Source organism: Tauraco erythrolophus, chromosome Z, assembly GCF_009769465.1.
Source record: "Tauraco erythrolophus isolate bTauEry1 chromosome Z, bTauEry1.pri, whole genome shotgun sequence".
NCBI classification, from domain to species: Eukaryota; Metazoa; Chordata; class Aves; order Musophagiformes; family Musophagidae; genus Tauraco; species Tauraco erythrolophus.
In genome coordinates, this window is record NC_141496.1 from 53,115,659 (window position 1) to 53,135,187 (window position 19,529).

The following is a 19,529-nucleotide window of genomic DNA, read 5'->3' on the forward strand; positions in this document are numbered from 1 at the left end:
TTGCCAGGCTTTATAACGGAAGGCAACGCCAGGGCTGACATGCTAGCTAACCCCGCATGGGTAGCACCTCAGCCCGATAAGATCGCACAAGCCAAGGCATCGCATAATTTCTTCCACCAAAGTGCACATACCCTGCAGAAACAGTTCCACTTAACGCCCACTGAGGCTCGGGACATTGTCAGCGCTTGCGCTGACTGCCACGGACTTGCGGCACCTCTGCCATCGGGGGTAAACCCCAGAGGCCTAAAGGCCCTGCAGCTTTGGCAGACGGATGTAACGCATGTTCCTGAATTTGGCAGGTTTAAGTATGTGCACGTGTCTATTGACACTTTCTCCTCAGCTATGTGGGCAACTGCTCATACTGGGGAGAAAAGTTGCGATGCCATTGCCCATTGGAAACTCGCTTTTGCGGTCTTGGGCGTGCCTTCTTCTATAAAAACCGATAATGGCCCGGCCTACGTCTCACAGAAGACGCGGCAGTTTTTACAACTATGGGGTGTAAATCATACTTTGGGTATTCCGCATTCTCCTACTGGCCAAGCCATTGTTGAACGCGCTCATGGCACCTTGAAGCGTGTTTTAGAAAAACAAAAAGGGGGAATGCATGGAGAAACCCCACAGAGTCGCCTAGAAAAAGCGTTATATACAATTAACCATCTTACGGTGCCATCAAATTCAAATAATCCCATTATTTTGAATCACTTTCTTTCGTTGCAGTCTTCAGGCGAGACGCACCTGCCCCGAGCAAAAGTCTGGATACGGGACCTACTCACTAAGACATGGGAAGGCCCATATGAGCTTATTGCTTGGGGTCGTGGGTATGCTTGCGTTTCCACAGATACTGGGATACGATGGCTACCCGCAAGATGCGTCCGCCCTGACCTGCAACATCAGAAACAGAACAGGCAACATCCAAATGATGGCCAGAACGGAGATCATCCATCAAATGACCCTTCTAATGGAAATAATGACATCGGCCATCAACCTGTTCCTTCCACGAGTAGAGACTAAATTTCAAGTCTCCGTCGGAGTCAGAATGTTAGAATTAATAACTAAATGTATGACTGGTTTGCTAGATGTATCTCCCATGGTATTGCTGAAAAATCTCCCTGCTTGATTTAAACTAATGTTAAAACAAAAAGGGGGAATTGTGGAGAAACCTTTTGGCTGCTGCAGCATCCTGTGAAAGTTCTTTCCCTATGCAGGCTAACTAAGAAACACCTGTAGCTCGTTACACTGGGAAAGTTACCTTGAAACAGGTGCTGTAGCATTCAGCCAATCACTCTGGGAGATGGATGGTCAAGTGACCAATAGCCTTGACCCATCTAGCAAACCATGTGACTCCTGACTATTTAAGGCGGGGCGTTTACTCTTAAGGGCGAGGCATTTCCTCCTGAGTCTTGGAGGAGTGTGGGCCTTCCTTAGAGTAGAGCCTGAAGCCTTCGCATTAGAGCATTGGTCTACTTGGAGCCACCTGAAGCCTTCCAGCTGCGACACTTGAGTACTTTCGAAATATGAAGTAACACAAAACAGTAGTCTCATTATAAGTAGCAAATTAAAAATCACAGCTTTCCAATTTAAGGACCAAATGTGTCATGCCTTCCGTGTTGTTTCTCTGTGAGAGAACACCTTCCTCTAACTTGCTCTTTTATGTTCTGCTTAAGTTCTTTCAGGCAAAGACTCTCTGCTACTGTGTAATGCCAAGTAAATAGCTGGACCAGAAGAGTACAGATTTCTGAACTTCACAGTCTAATTTGTAGACCCACTATCTATCCAGATTTGTGTAACTGCAGTCCAACTTCCACCACCATATTCAGACAAGAAAATACCACCATAAATTCTCCTATTAGGTAAACCAAAACATACTGTTCTGAAGCTAAACTATACTTTTTCATTGGCTAAACAGCTAAGGTCATCACTAAGATGAATTGCTTAATTCATATTTTTAACAGAACACTGACATCAATAAAAGACCACTGCCATAATGAATACACATTCCTCCCTGGATCAACTCTGAGCCCCTCTGTGAGACATCATGCCAAGATTAATTCTTGCAACTTGTAACAAGGCAAGTAGACTTCAGATTCTAGCAGGATGATTCAGATAAGAAAAGATGTCTTGCGTGTATGGAAGCTGCAGAAACAAGGTGTGATTTCAAAAGATACAATGATTCAGAAGAACTGAATAAAAAATACAATAACTCAAGTGAACCGGCATTTCAATCATCAAGTTTAAAACAAAAAATTATTATATGATGTCAACAGCATAGCTGATTCCTCTTGCCTACTACTTGTTGCATTAAGATTCCAGCCGAACTCCAACAATTACCAGAGCCTTACTCACCTCTGCTGGATGCTGAATTATATACAAGCAGGTGGAGACCTTTAGCGGATGTATTGGCAGGAATGGACATAAACACACCTTCTGGGGACGGCTACATGACAGCAGGAAGTGAGAGAACAATAAAAGTAATCAGCAATTTATGAAAGGTGGTATAAATATGTTGCATAAATACATAGCACTTCCCAAGAGGCACACTACAATCTTCCCTTTATGACACAGTGTATTAAAACCTGATGGAATTTTCAGTTTGAAACTCTTTCCGTTTCTAAAAATAAAGCAGCAAGGTTTTCATTGAAACAGAGTTATGAGAACAGTGTTCAGACTCCTCCTGTGGTCTGGTTAGGATTGAAGCATTCTAAAAATCCTTTCATTATTTTCAAGAAGAGCAACTTACTGGTATCCATACCCCAATCAGAGAAGTCTGTTACTGCTTTTCATACCAAGGTGGTGTTCCAACAATTCGATAAAATATTATAATAGAATACATGATACTTATAATAGATATAATGTTTAAATGTATAGATGAATAAATACATAGATTAATTACAATAGGAAATTTTAGAAGTATACACACATGAAAGCCCAGACGTTACTGTTGCAGCCCAAGTGTTAACAGTAAGGAATGTGTATCAGCGAATATAAAAAGAACACTGTCCTTGAGATAAGAAGGTAGGTTGAAGCTGTGAAAAACACACTGTCCCTGGGAAAAAAAACAAGAAGGATGAAACTATGAAAAACAAGATTCTGAGCAAAACATACTAACTGCAAAAATATTAAAATATTGTAACAAATGTAGAAATCTGTATCCAATCACAGTGTGTATCATACTCGTGCTTGTCGCGTGAACAGTAGTGCTAGACCAATTAGCTTGCTAAGTACAGCGCATGAAAGCGTGCACAGAACCGAGCTATGCTATAAAAAGAGCAGTATCACAGAATAAAGCTGAAGCCTTTTTACTCATCATATTGATGCGTCTTGCTTCCCCGTCCTCGGCCGCAACATCTGGTGACCCCGACGTGATCAAGAGGGTTTTCAACGACCACAACGCGGACGAGAGAGAGGACGGCCATCCCGGCGCCCGAGAGAGGCGGATAGCCCGAGAGAGGCGGATAGCCCGAGAGGCGGATCGTCCGAGAGAGGCGGAATCGTAGCGCTACGGACTGACCGGTGAGTCAGGCAGACCGAGGTCTGGTTCGGGATGGGAATGCTGCAATGACAGCCTGGGAACGAGATGATGGAACGGGACGTTGCATTGTCGTTGTTGAAAAGCTTCTTAGAGGAGCGTGGACTAAAACTTGGAAAAAGATATTGGCCCCTGATTGCAGGGGGGTATGCAAAAGAAGTAAGCGACAAAAAAAAAAAAAAAAAAAAAAAAAAAAAAAAACACAAATAAGCGACAACTGCCTCAACAGGAGGAGGTAAGCGACTGGGACAAAGTGCTAGAGAAACCAGCACTACTAACAGTTCTAACTTGATAAAACTCCCAGTACTCCTGGTTTGGGTATCCGCCCATGTACCGGAGGCAAGCTCTTCAAATATATACCTGACAAGGACTTGGGACACTATAGACGTTAAATTTTGGCGTGCAGCCACCTGTGGGGATGCTGCCGGCCTGGAAAAGTCATCATCGAATCTTTTAATCCAGGGCCCCGAACGAAAGACAGACTTATTTCTTTCCCCCTCTTCCAACGAAGTCGGTACACCGGCACCCCCGCGCCGCGCCGCCCACCGCGCCCGGCGGCGCCCCGGGAACGCCGCTGCTGCTGCCGGCCGGGGCCGCGGGCGGCGTTTGCCTCGGCGCTGCCGCTCGTGTGCAGGAGCGAACCGCGGCTGGAAAGGACGGAGACGCGCTGCGGGCCCCGCTGCGCCGGTTCGTTCGCGGCTGATGGTCCCCTCGGCGGGAGGGGGCGGCGGCGCTTACGGAGCGCGAGCGGCCGGAGCTGCGGCAACAACAACAAGAGCAACAACAACAAGGGGGGGGCGGCACAGGGCTGCTGGGTCGTCATCGCCACCCCGCCCGGCTGAGGCGAGGGAGGGCTGACCCCCCCCCCCCCCCCCGCCCGGCCGCTGCCTGTGGCCCAGGTTGTACCAAGAGACAGCACATCGTAACTTGGATCGTCTCGATCGGCATCGCGGGAAATAACTAATCCTCTTTTGTTCCAGCAATTTCAACAGTTAATATCAGTGTTGCAAAACCGTAAACATGCACATTCCATTATACATCTGCGAGCGCACACCACGCTTCCAGGGCCTATAGCAGAAGGGAACAGGCGAGCTGAGCCTCTCACGAGTGCAGCTCTGGTACCAAACTCGTTAATACAGGCAAAATCTTGCAGGACTTCTACCATCAGGATACTGACGCTATTAAGTGACAATTTGGTTTAACACGACAACAAGCCCGCTCAATCGTACAATTGTGTACTAGCTGTTAAAATATGATCATGCCACCAGTGAATGGTGTTAATCTTCGTGGTTTACGCTCGCAGGAACTTTGGCATACACTTCTTATCAGCCATATGTCTTTTTGTCATCATAAAGTATTGAGCATGTTGCTGGTATTTCTTACAATCCTACTGGGCAACCAATCATAGAACACGCACATGGTACTTTGGAGAATATGCTTTTGAAACAAGAATGATGGGGAAATCTCCCAATGAAACAATAGCTAAAGTGTTATAGGTGTTAAATCTCTTAAATCGAGAGCTAAACATTTTGGGATGAATAAAATGTCACTCATGTCAAAATTAGGCACAGGCAGGGTTACAGCAAGTAGCTTTCCAACAGCTGACTGAATTGGCTACGAGAGCATTAAGACGTGTCCCTGATTTTTGGGACAGGGGAGGCTTCCTTTGCTTCCATTCGGCAGGGAGCACAGGAACCTTATGAGCATTTTTTTTTTTTTTTTTCTTTGATCAGCTACAAATGGCAGTTCAGAGATAAACAGAAAATCCGGCTACTGCAGATGTGTTGGTATTCCAGTTGGCCATTGAAAATGCTAACACAGACTGTCAACAAGCTCTTGATCTTATCAGAAATCGGGCAAAAACGATTGCAGATTTAGTAAAGGCGTGTCACAATGTGGGCTCGAAACACTATAAAGCAAAATTTTGGGAACCAGCTAAAATCATTGCAGCTTCAATATTTGCACCAGGAGTTGGAGTGGCACAGGTGTTAACTACACTGAATAAGTTGGGTTGTTAGCTTGCAAAACAAACTAATGCTACAGCTTCTGCTTTATCAATGCTCTTAATTGACAGGATGGTTAAAATCTTTAATAAAGCAGACATTATATTGCTAGTAGTTCTTTTATGCATAATAATAATCACCCCCTGCCTATTGTCACGCTCCCAGCAGACGGTACAGAGTACGGTTAATCAAGTAATGATCACAGAAAAACAAAAAAGGGGGGAGTTGTTGTGGCATCATACACACAGCTACAGTTGAGGTTTGACCTTGATGATTTAAGCCTGTGCTCTTTTCTGAAGTTGGGAAACACCGATAAAGAGGATGAGAAAGAAAAGGGAGTGTGAACAGCTGGTGCAGGGAGCGTGAGAAGTTGACATGAGGAGTTTGGAAGTTGATATAGAGTGTGTGAGAAAATGATGTTTAGTTTAGCAAGTAAAAAATAGCTCCTTTTTAGGCATAGCCAATAGTAAAATTAAAATAGGTGCGTGCACTATTGTTTGTAATCAATCACAGTTGGGTGAGAGCCGCATGGACACATCGTGGCCAGAGTAATAATCTATAAAAGCTGCGTGTACAACAACAATAAAGGTCACTCTGCTATCACAAAAGAATTTTGGACACAGACAGTCACAGCTGCACAGCCTCCTTTAACAGTAATCATTAATGGGAAGGCTTTTCTGGCCTAGTTGACACAGAGGCTGATGTATCTATAGTGAAAAATCCTGACTGGCCACCCTCTCGGCCTCTGATACAAGCCCTGGCAGCTGTGATCGGAGTAGGTGGAACACAGATCCCACAGCAGAGTGCACAGATCTTGTTAGTAGTAGGCCCAGGTAACAAACAAGCTGTTTTGAAACCATATGTTTTTGATGTCCCATGTACATTATGAGGTCGGGATTTGTTGAATCAGTGGAATGTGAGGCTAACCTCAAATTTTTAGCACACATCACTGATGTCCAGCCCTGACTCAAGCTGGCAAGCCGGTCTGAGTTGATCAGTGGCCACTAAAAGGTGAGTGACTGGACTGAACTCAAAAATTAGTCAATGAACAGCTCAAATTAGGACATATAATTCCCTCCAATATTTGTTACCCCAAAGAAATCAGGAAAATGGAGATTTATGTTAGAAGATTTAAGAGCTATTAATGCAATCATTTCACCAATGGGTGCATTACAACCGGGTGTACCAAATCCTACTATGATTCCAGAATGTTAGCATTTGATGGCGATTGATTTAAAAGATTGGGTTATTTCACCTTTTTACTTTTTTATTTATTTACACCCTAACGATTGTCCTAGATTTGCCTTTTCAGTTCCAGTGCTTAACAATGAACGACCCACGCAACAATATCATTGGATTGTACTGCTTCAAGGAATGATGAATAGGCCTACAGTTTGTCAATTGGTAGTAGATGATGCTCTCTGTCAGGTCAGACAGTAAATCAAGCTCAGCAAATTGTACGTGCCTACCCTGACCGTCAATGTATTGTGCCTTCAAATACTCCAGCAGGAGTAAATCCAACAGGTTTATGTGCCAATGAATTATGGCAAACTGATATTACTTATATTCAATTGTCTAATCGATCTAAATATGTGCATGTAACTGTTGATATGTTTTCTGCCCTTGTTGTTGCTACTGCTCACACTGAAGAAAACCATGGGAGTACCAAAGAAAATTGGGACAAACAGTGATCCAGTATGGTGCCTTTTTACAGGATTGGAGAGTGACTCACACTACCAGCATCCCTCATTCACCTATGGGACAAGCTGTTATTGAACAAACTCATTTAACGTTAAAACAAATGTTTGATAAACAAAGAAGGGGCAGTCTTCCGTATATTTCCCCGCAAGAATCCTTGGACAAAGCCACATATGTTTTAAATTTTCTTAATTTGTCTGCTTCTAGGCAACATACTATGGCTGTGAATCACAATTTTAAACCCAGTGCCATTTTGCAGAAAAATCAACAGCATGTTATAAGAAGCTGGGCTCAACTCATGGGATAGCCCTGTGTCTCTGCTTGCATGGGGAAGAGGGTATGTTTGTGTTCTTCCCACAGGTCCATACTGGTTACCAGCAAGAAACGTAAAGCCAACCAGGACTTTTGAAACTACAAATAGAGAAGGGGAGATCCAAGAATTAGCAGAGCAAGCAGAGATCACAGAAACACCGAATGAAGAGAATGGTTCAAATGGACAGACTTGTAATAGAAGATTTCATGTTAATATATCAACTGTTCTTATGTTTCTCATTGTTAGGTATATTATGTGTATGAAAGTTGCTTGTATATATGCTTTGTGTCTTTTCTCCGATCGGAAAGTGTATGGATTCCACCCGTAGCTACTGGAAGGAAAAGAATTAACTGGTACCAAATTAATGACAAAGAATTACTAACTGGACTTAGTTGTAAGCACGTAACTTTGAAAAGAGAAGCTAGGAGGATTGTTATTGAACAACATGTTGCGATTCGCAAAAACCGCTGTTAGCCGGCAGAGCACATACTGGGCAGCCTTGTTGCACGCGCTGGCCACGCGTGCGGCAACGCCGTGTCAGTACCTTTGTCATAGACTCTGCTAAGGGTGAAAAGAGATGGCTCAGAGCGGAGCTGAGGGAGGCTGCAGAGCACACTGTGTGGATAAACAGGGGACGCCCTGAAGGTGCCGTGCCTGCCTCCCTTCTCCGCAACGACCCTGCCGATTGACACCCTCCTGCTCAGCGAAATCTTGGGTATAGTGGAAATAGTAAGGCCCTCGGAAAGGGAAGTAGTATACTAGAAACTGCTTTTGCAAGGCTGTACCAAAACAATATGCTAGTAACTGAAATTGCCAGTCTCCTACACAGAGTTTTATTCGTGCGAGAAAAGAAAAAGGGGCAACGCTGTCACTGATCGATCACACAAATTTTTTCACCAATCTGCTCGACCTCTTCAGAAAGAGTTTGCACTGTCGCGAGCGCAAGCCCGTGCCATCGTCGCTGCAAGGCACCAACCCTCGAGGATTGCAACCAAGAGGAGTGTGGCAAACTGATGTAACTGAGTTTCCCACCTTTGGTCCACTGCGCCATATCCACGTCACCGATGTGTAAAACAACATTGGCTTTCAGCATTTGCTGCCCTTGGCTTACCACAAGTCATCAAAACAGACAATGCTCCTGCATACACAGGAACAACATGTGCTGCATTTGTAGCGGATTGGGGAATTGAACATAGAAAAGGTGTTCCGTACAACAGCACGGGTCAGGCTATTGTTGAACGGTGCCATCAAGATGTAAAGCGACTCGCTGCCATTTTGAAAAAAGAGGGGGAGATGTCCCCCAACGCGCGAACTGAAAGGCGAAGGCGGAGGCAATCCAGGAGTTCCCAAAGACTCGGACCTCTCTGCAGAAGAATAGAAGAAGTGCTAAATCTTCCAAAGAACGTATTAGACGACTCTGATCCAGACGAGATAGATTTTGCCTTTATCCGTAGTCTGATACGCACGCGCAAAGCTGCAAAATTATACCCGCTAACGCACTGTAGGTGTAGATGTAGAAATTTACAGGTTATAACTATAGAGTGTGGAGGTTGTAGTCGCATATGTCATGAATCGCAACGTGACGCAGTGCAAGGCTGTACAGATTGTAGACGCGCTTTAGATATTAACCCATACCAGGCGCTCGCTGCTTGGCTTAGAATAGAGAACGCTTCACGACAAAGGTTAACTGCGTTGTTTGAAAGTGCAGAAGAAGCTATATTAGCATACGCAGCCTTTAGGTTACAAAAACTACTGACTGTTGTAGAAGTAGCACAAAAGACACAAGTGATGGGTACCAGATATCAGAAGCAGTGTAGACATCATGACAAGGATGGAGGAGTTTATTGGTAAGACAATACCTATAGTAACAGGAATCTTAGTTTGGTGCCAAATGACCTATGGAATCAACTCCATCAGCCCGAGAGACAACATTTGGGTAACCATTGCTAACAAAACAAACCAGTCATCAATCTGCCTAGCCCTGGGTGGTATTGGAAGCCCATTCCGTACCTGTCTCATAGGAGTACCAACATGGAAAGTGGCAGCCTTTAGAGGGCTAGTAAACGCCACCAACCTAACATATAGCAACTTCAATACCACAACGATCTATAGAGCAACCCCTCAACAGTATGACGGAGCAGTACAATGCCGGCTTATTCATGCACTTAATGCTTCCCTCCAGTCTGATCCAGAAGAATTAGACCTGCTTGGTAGTATGCATGCAAACACTACCGCTGGGAAAATAGGAGGATGGTTTTCATTTTTGCCATTAGACCTAAACAGCTCAAATAAAAACAGGAAACTATGGGCAACCTTAGATTCTAATCTTGACAGCGCATCGGTAATTCGCTTTCTATACTCGAGCTGCAATGGCAGCAACATTACTGAACCTCGAAGGTTGCCCGAAGGAATTTTCTTAATTTGTGGAGACAGGGCATGGAATGGCATTCCAAAACAACCAGAAGGAGGTCCTTGTTATTTAGGCCAACTAGCCTTATTCCATCCCAATATATCCCTATTAAGAGAATGGAGTGAAAATCACACCAGGAGAAAAAGAAGCCTACATGATCTAGACTGTAGCAGTGTAGGCAATCCCATGTTTTGGAGTGAATTTGGACGAGTAGCTGCCTCCACACTTTTCCCAGGGTTAGCAGCAGCAAAAGCGCTCACCTTAGCAAAACAACTAGGTTGCTGGGCTCGTGACGAGATAAACTTAACATCCAGCATTCTAGATGAATTAACGAAAGATGTAGAAAGTGTCAATCATGCAGTATTGCAAAACAGAGCAGCGATTGACTATTTGCTTTTAGCCCATGGGCATGGTTATGAAGAGATCGAAGGAATGTATTGTATGAATTTAACAGGTCCAGGAGAGTCAGTGCATAGAAAACTTAAACAACTAAAGGACAAACTACATGCCTTGAAAGAGGTAGATGGCATCGATGGATGGTTGACTTCCTGGGGAATAGATGGTTGGGTGAGAGATCTCATCAAAACGTGCTTGGGGCCTCTTTTGTTGTTAGGCTTTCTCTTGCTTTTTGGACCATGCTTAATGCAATGTATGACCCAACGCTTGTCAGCTATAGCGCACGCCGTTTTTGAAAAAAGAGGGGGAGATGTTGCAGCCCAAGTGTTAACAGTAAGGAATGTGTATCAGCGAATATAAAAAGAACACTGTCCTTGAGATAAGAAGGTAGGTTGAAGCTGTGAAAAACACACTGTCCCTGGGAAAAAAAACAAGAAGGATGAAACTATGAAAAACAAGATTCTGAGCAAAACATACTAACTGCAAAAATATTAAAATATTGTAACAAATGTAGAAATCTGTATCCAATCACAGTGTGTATCATACTCGTGCTTGTCGCGTGAACAGTAGTGCTAGACCAATTAGCTTGCTAAGTACAGCGCATGAAAGCGTGCACAGAACCGAGCTATGCTATAAAAAGAGCAGTATCACAGAATAAAGCTGAAGCCTTTTTACTCATCATATTGATGCGTCTTGCTTCCCCGTCCTCGGCCGCAACACGTTACATTTATGATAGGGTTCATTTTTTATAATTCTATCTATGCAGAAATATGTAGTAGACACGTAGTATGAAAACAAAAAATCCTTATCAGGAACTTCTAATTGATGTCTGAAAAAAGAAAATGAAAACTATTTAAAATTCTTTGATGTATTGCATGTAGCTGTTAAAATGAGTGGCAGAACAACTGTATCTAAAGAAATTACCTTAAATATTACTTGGCGTGAAACTAATATGCTGAATGATCAAGAATAAAGAAGCAAAGAATTAAGATCAAAGTTATACATAGAGAAATCGAAGGTGTTACATTAAAAACACATACACACATCACTATAGCTACTCACATACGTTATAGAATAACTCAGCAAAATGAAAGATTTTCTTAACAGTGAAGCTATTGCTAATATTCACCACTTAAAATCATATCGTCTCTGCAAACAAAGGTCTCTGAGCTTAAAAACCATAAAATCAGGATTTTCAGCAGACTGCTAGGGAGTCAGAGCGCAGCTTCACCTGCATCCTCTTTGCAATCTTTACTGATAACAGTGTGTATGCTGGCCGCACGCCAGAGACAGTAAGCAATCAGTGCAGTAGACGCAATTTACAGAAGTGAATTCTGAAGACAGGTCCAGATCAAGCTCTTGGTGAGCCCGACTGAAACTGCGCTTGCTTGCCCACAAGAGCACGCACCCAGGTCAGTGCACTAAGGAGAGCCACAGTAATCCACAGTGTCACCATTCCCTAGTCAAACATCAGTACTTACCAGGAAATGGCAGCATTATAAAAAACAGTAACAACAGATAAGCTCCTCTTTAATTGTTGACAGGTTGTGGCAATTTAAACCTCCTACTTCTTTGCCCCTACTGCTGCGACTAATCCCTTCCCCATAGGGTATACAGTCAAAGACTACACAACAACAGTCTAAATCCAAAGCGGTGGGGGGAGTGTTAATACAAGGGAAGAAATGGGTACTGATCAAAATAAGCACTGGAAAAAGTATTTTTAAATATTTAGACTAAAAGGCCCATGGCCTTTGCATAATGACAAAATGGAAATTATCCTCATGCACGTTTCTGGTATACTGTTCCAGTGGCCTGCTGTCTATCTTTCCTTCGCATTTCTAGTGTTGGCATTTTCCTGTTGTTAATCCTGCAAAAATTTGGAATATTCTGTTGTATTAACGGACAGGCTTTAAGTAGTCATTAATTTCACTATTCAGTGGGCTATTCCAGGGACCTTCACTGTGAATGAACTGAAACGAACCTTGCTTCCATGTCTGGTGGGTCTCATCTCAGAAGTTCTCCAGTGCTGCACCACTGGCTTTTTTCCCAAATTTTCTCATGTGTAACCAATTTAAACAGAAATTTCTGAAAACAGTTTTGTTAACAACCTGGAAGCAGCAAATACTCCCAGAGGTGGTTTGTTGCCTATGCCCTGATTGTTAAGTAGAAGCTCATCCTCTTTTTGATCATCAGATTCAGTGGAAACTCAATTTTGTACTAACTGCGATCGCTTAGTTTCTCCCCGTTATTAAATGGTTGGTTTCACTAACAAGAGAAGTTGTTAAAGTTCTCCACGTTATGGTATTTTCTACTAAAGAGAGATTAAGGCAGGAAAATCTACTACACAAAGCTGTTCCAAAAGAGTTAGTTGGTGACTTCAATCCAAAGAGCTGCATTGTTCACTAGCTTTTATAAGCAGATGGAAACAGTTTCTGGTGAGTTCTGACCTCAGGGTGTTTAACTATAACAAAGTTGGATAGATATAACTTACTTATTTTCAAGTCTCCCTTTTGCATATGCTTTTTGTATTTTCCACATTTTGCTTTTTGTATTTTCATGGGTAGTTTTTTTAAGCATTGTTAACTTCACCAAAAAAAAAAACCAAAACACCACCAAAAAAACACCAATAAAAAAACACCAAAGCAAAAAAGGAAATTACCCAGAAAGCAAGCATTTTCAAATAGTTAGAAAATAAACTCTACCTATAATTTGATTTGTAGGAGCAGAGCACAAACCATGACAAATAAAATACTTTCCAATAGAATTTAATTACTTACATATGTATATACATTACTTAACTTTAAGCACCCAATTAGGTACCTAATTAAGTTGAATACCTACTTTTACAACAGCATCCTAAGGGCACAAGACTTATTTCTGTACTTTCAATTTGATATCTAATGGTTATTGTGCCAAGACAAAAAAAAACACGTTATTCCTACATGAAACTGACATTACCCGCCTACATCAGTCCGACAGGAAGCACTGCAGAACAAGAGAAGTTCTGTTCCACCATCACAAAAGCCGCTTTTGTCCCGAGAAAGGCCACCTAGGCAGAAAAGGATTTTTGCCTTTTTCTTTTGTTTAAAGATTCTGCTACAGTCTTGCCCTGCATGCGCAGCTGATACTGTAGAAGAGTTGGGGCAGCATCAGGGAACTTATTTAATTATGAACATCAGTTTTCTCCTATTTCTGAAAATGAAAGAAGCTATCTGCTCCAGACAGGAAAAGTAGTATTCAGAATACCAAGGAAAAGGTTTGTGGGTGGAGATTAGGATTTGAAGGAGGATAATTTTTACAGTATTATTCACCTGTATGCAACTTCACTACAGCTCAAAGCTATCCAGTGGGTTCTTGCCTGTTTTTCAGTACAGCATTTCGAGTTTAAAAACTTATGACAAAGCAACCTGTCACATTGGTTGGACTAAAAAAAAAAAAAGAAAAAACACACACAAAAAAAAAATCATTCTGTGTCTTGCAAAAGTGCTCCATAAGCAAAAGACAGCCATGCACATACACAGATGTATCCCAGCTTTGCTTCTGTTTTTCACATCTAAATTAATGATGTTCAGATTGAGAATAACATTTAGTCTATTTTCCCAGCAGAACTGAGTCTGGACAGTGAACTGTGCTGTACTGTGGTGTGAGGTTTAGTGTGATTCCTAGTTTCTGGGCAGAGATACTCTAAAAGTGAATGCGCAGCAGCCTGGAAAACTGTGAGCTAATTCTGAAACTCTTTCCAAGTCTTTTGTATGATTTTCCTACAAATATAAACGTCCTCACTTGCTTCAGGACTAACTTTGACCTTGTTACAGAATGTCCAAAGGGCTTCTGAAAACAGACACCATTCTGGGACTGCAAATGAGTGTACTCTTACACTGAACTCCGAAGTAATTGAAGGATTTAAACCCACAGTAAGCAAAGAATAACAATGTTACAATTTTACACTCAGCATTTGTAGATATTTCTAGGGAAAGATAGAAACGGGTTAAGCGTGCCAAACACATGTTCTAGAAACAGTGCTTGCAATATTAAAATAAAGAGGAAGCTGATGTTTTTAAACTACTATCACTTCTGGCAACATTTTCATGTTCCAACACATATTGCCAAGGTCAGGCGCCAGACTCTCTATTTTCAAAGAAACATGCCTGCCCAAACAGAAACAGCTGCTTCAAGTAAATTAGATTTCTCTACTGTTTAGGTCAAAACACCAAGGGTTTCAAGGTCAAAACCCACCTGAGAAGTCTGGAGCAAAGCCACAAAGTTACCATATGTTTGTTTTATACTAATGTTTTAACACGTTTTACACTAACACAAGTCCATTACACACATGCATTAAAACAACATTCAGGAATTTTACAAAGCTGTGTTGAAGTTTAATGGCACAAGCCCATACCTTTTACAAAATGTGAGAACAAATGTTATTTTTGCTAGTTTTATGTCAGAGGACAAACAGAAATTACAAATGATTCTAAGATAACATTTTGCATTCTCTACCTTATCCACTACATCTAGGAGGACCTTAAAAGAATGACTGGATTAAGTTAAACATAGATAAACATAAAATGATGCACTTAGGAAGAAACAATACTAACCCCAACATGTAGAAAAATTCAAGGGTCTGAGGTTAACATGGCGTGACATTCAAGAGTAAGACCTTTGATAAACAGTACCATGAAAATGGCAGTTTAATGCCTGGCAGTTCTCAAAAATGCAGATCAGATGTTAAGTGTTATTAGGAAAGGATGAAAGAATTAAACCAGGAACATAACTATGCCACTACACAAACCTCTGGTTTAGCCTCATCTTGCACTCTGAGTGCAAAAAAACAGGCTGGAAAAGCCAAGACAAAACCAAACAGTAGTAAGTCCTCATGCCAAGAGCCACAGATCTCCTTGCTGACCAATGCTGTGGATACAATAACTTTACATGGGTTTAACGGAAACTGGAAAAATTTGTGAAACAAAAATCCATCAGATATGGAAGCACCACCACTGAAGGTACAAAGCCACAACCAACTCAGAAAGTCCCCTGAGCTAAAGACAGTTGAAGAAAGGAAGAAGTAACAGCACACGCTTACACTTTCTTCTTTCGATGCATGTATACACTCATTACTACATCTGTTCATGGCTGGTGACAGCATGCTATGCAAATGCTCTAGTATGGCCACTCTTCTATTCTCAGTCATTCTGCACAATTTAAAATGAATCTATACAATTCCATTTGCAGTGGCTTGAGATTACCCAGCTGAAATTTTTTACTTTTTGTAACTTAGATCTAAAATTTTTCTGTATGTATTTCTGCATTTCTCTGGGCAAAATCTTACAGCTCCTTTGGGGTAGCCTTCTGTAACTGACAGGATATACTGCCATCTTAAAAAGAATTTGCTGAGTATATTATGGTTCTACTTTTCTTTGTCCTTTAGCTACACAGTATGCGACCTGATGCAATTGCCGCAACTTTCATGGAAGATAAGAAGCCATCCCTATTAAATGAAAACATCTCTCTCTTGCACTGAACAGATGTGAAATAATGGATTACCTCATCCTCTACACAGCCGACACCCACCTGGCAAACCCAGGACCAGCACAGCCAGGAGGAGGATTTGGTATTCCCTGTAGCTCTGCTGATAATACCCATAGATCCTGCAAGAAGAGCCAAATTGGCATGCTCACCAGCTGAAATGTACATTAAACACAGGCCTAAAGTTCAGTCTAGGTAAGTCTACACACTACACTTGAGACTTCTGAAAGCTTGCCCATCGTCTGATTCTAATAAATACGAGTCATATTAGAAACTCCATAGCTGATGTCTTAAATACACAAGCTTTGATGATCTGCTTTGTTAACTGAAGCTCACACATGCTTTTAAACTACTAAGTAAAAGAGAAACTGTGAACTATAATACTGAAATAACAAATGAAGGAATTACTTGGAGTTCTCCCTCTTCTTTTGCTTTAAAATTGAACAGAATGAGCTAATTCAATCATTACTGCTTCAATTATCATGAGCTTCCCCTATGTTCTCAATAGTAGGTAGTTTGTAGGTAATGTGGCTGGGCAATTTTACAGCATTACATGATGGCTCTGTTAATGTAACCATATAAATATTTCTCACAGTCGCAGCACATAGTCCTTCAGTCTCATGCTCAGTTATCCTGGAACACAGAAGTAACAAAATATCATCTCTGCCACATTTCAGATTTAATTATGAAATTCCTAGTAATGGTACTTTGTTGTTTCAACTCTCCTGCTTTCATTACCATACTTTTAAGATGTATACTGCTATCCTCACAATCATTTAAATCAACTAACCTACAGAAGACTGACTTCCATAGGCAAGATCAAGAAGTAAAATGTCATAGAAGCTTATACTTTTTTTTGCCTCCGTTTCCTCATTACAATCCTACCAGCTCTTCAATTTCTCTTTAAGTTTAGGAAAGCCATCTTTCTGAGAAGTGTTACAGCTCTCATGAAACGCAGAGAAGCTGAGAGCGCCATCAGTACTGTCTTAAGTTTCTTCTAGGCTTATTATGGACATTCTTTGCTCAAGCAAAATTTCCAAGCCTTGCTTTAATGGTGTCTCTTGAGAAAAATCAGGCATAGAAGATTATTCTGACTCTTCATTTCCAGCTTCCATCCTTCCCTCCAGTCTCTTTCAAAAGACTTTGGAACTCACTGGTCATGAAGCATAAAAATAAAAAATGAAATTCTTACAAACTTCGCTAAGAATGAACAGCCATATAAATTAAAAACACAGTATCAGAAACATAGGTGGAGAGAGTATCGAGAACAATCAACAAAGCACTTCCTTTTCCACTTGGTAACTTTCATAGCACCACCTTCCTTGCAAGAAAAAAGGAAAAAGAAAAAAAAAAAGGCATTTTGCTGAGATTTTGCTTCCCACAAAAAGTTAAAAATAAATAAAACAAGTGTATGGTTTTGGTTTATTTTGTTGGATTTTTTTTAAATGGTGCGGCCAGCGAATTTAATAGAATGTATGTAAGTTTCTCCATTTAAATGGAGAATAATCTAATACAAATCATAGTGAAAATTATTGTGCCTTTTTAATTTCAAATTTATAACTTAAAGGGTGATTAATTATATATGTATATTAATAAAATCAATATTAATTAATGAAACATAACTTTCAAAACTGATGCTGATATCCACTGATTAGTCAATCTGCATTACAGAGTACAAGACTAACTATTATGCTAACCTCCTCTGTAAGAACATGCACATAAAAGATATTCTATCCAAAGAAAAGATAATACACAATAGGAAGAAACTTATTTCCAAGTTACCTGCCAACATGCATCAACTACTTTGCAAATAAATAGCCTTTAAGCATAAGGAGGTAACTAAGGAAATTTTACAATTATCCTGTACAAGGCTTTTGTACCCTTTTCAACACAAATATGGACAGCAACTTCAAGCAATCTGACACAGAAATAAATTAACACAGCTGATCGGAAATCTGGAATACTTGATCTAATTCATACAAAAGCTCTACCACTATACCATGAGAGACCTATGAAGCCATTTGGTGCCTTTACATTTCATGGAAGATCATTTTCCAATGCACAGCGAACGTGAACTGTGCTAATGAGGTAGAAGAACTGAGTTTGAATGCCAGGAATCTGTATAATATCTATAGATATATTATAATATCTCCTCTCATCGCTCCGGAGTGCCAGGTAAAAACAGAGAAGCATGCTCCAAGAAACACATGTTTAGGGCATTATCAGACCAGATCAATTTAAACCCACGTGTTCTGTTACAAGTTTCAAAACTTTTCCATCTAGAGGAAAAGCCACTGCAGCACTACATTTAAAACTCATTAAAACACACCAGACTAAGTTTAGCATTTTGTACCAGAAGAGATTCAAGGCAGTACCACAAATTTCCAAATCAACGCGACTATAAAGTGACTAATTAAATACAGGTTACTGTTGTATTTGACAAATTAGTTTCCAGAGGACCTTTCTGATAGTTGCACAGTTGACACAACATAGCATCTGTTCTTCTTGCCACAAGATACTAGTAACACAGCAAGCTTGGTCACAGTATAAAGAGGAAGGATATTTAACAGAAGCACCCAAAAAGCAATACAATATTTTTAGACAAAATCTGCCTTTGCATCCACCTAGTATTCCACTACTGGAACTATCGGGGGCAGCGGATGCAGCAACGGGAGAAGGCAATGAGATAGGGTCAGAGACGAGGTACAGAAAGAGGTTCAGAAAGGAGGACAGGGAGATAGAGCCATCTCTCTACCTATCAACAAGGCATGCACTACTAGCGAGCAGCTAAGAGATCACAGCACTATATGCTAGGATTCAGATTCCCTTGGCACGAGCTTTCAGCAGTTCTCCTGCTCCTACATCCTATGGTGAGAAGATATATCCCTTGCTCTTCTTTCCGTTTTCCACTCTACTCTCACCCATATGGGCTACAACCCTCCTGACCAAAACCCTGATTATATTTTTCATCATGTTCAATCATGATTTATCCATTAATTTGAAAACTACTGCTCTGTTGCAATTTTGGAACAATCCTGGGCCTTTGCCCAGAGCAACAGACTTCAGACAACTCAAAGAATAAGGCAGTTAAGTGACAGAGGCATCAAGCAACACCAGCAGAAAGTAAATTTAAAAGGAAACACCTATTTGCATCTGTTTCATTAATAGCTACGTTGTACATCTTCTCACATGATCATGAGAACAAAAAATTAACAGCAGGAAAAAAGGTATCCATCATCAAGAGCTATTAAAGTCTGAAGATAGGCTTTTTGGTTCAGAAAATCCCAGAAGCACTATTCCTATCAGCCACAAAATATCACTCTATAGTTGCCCTGTATTTATGCCGATCCCCAGGCACCGTTGTTCACCACTGTTCAACACTCCGCCACACGAACCTCGGGTCTGACCCGTTTTTTCTGAGTGTGGTTTACTGGCACAAATCACCATTTAAAAGAATACAGCTGTAAGGCCATGTGCAAGCAGCTCTGAGGTCCTTCAGTCTTCATCGGCACGCTAAGCACGAGTGCATGTTTTACTGTTATTGAACAACAATACAAACAAGTTGCTGAGCCACAGATCTCCCCCCCCAAAAAAATTAAGCAATAGACCATATCCTGCTCCTACACTCAACAGAAGAAAACAAAGTTCAGCAAAACAAGT

At 41.3% G+C, this 19,529-nt stretch overlaps 1 protein-coding gene across 1 annotated transcript in view; it reads right to left on the reverse strand.

Annotated features, from left to right (window-relative positions):
* DTWD2 (DTW motif tRNA-uridine aminocarboxypropyltransferase 2) overlaps positions 1 to 19,529 on the reverse strand; it is a 121,866-nt gene that overhangs the window by 74,025 nt on the left and 28,312 nt on the right. Inside the window, exon 2 of the mRNA XM_086629865.1 lies at positions 2,344 to 2,434. Coding sequence (XP_086485991.1) covers positions 2,344 to 2,434 — 91 coding nt within the window. The remainder of the gene's footprint in view (positions 1 to 2,343; positions 2,435 to 19,529) is intronic.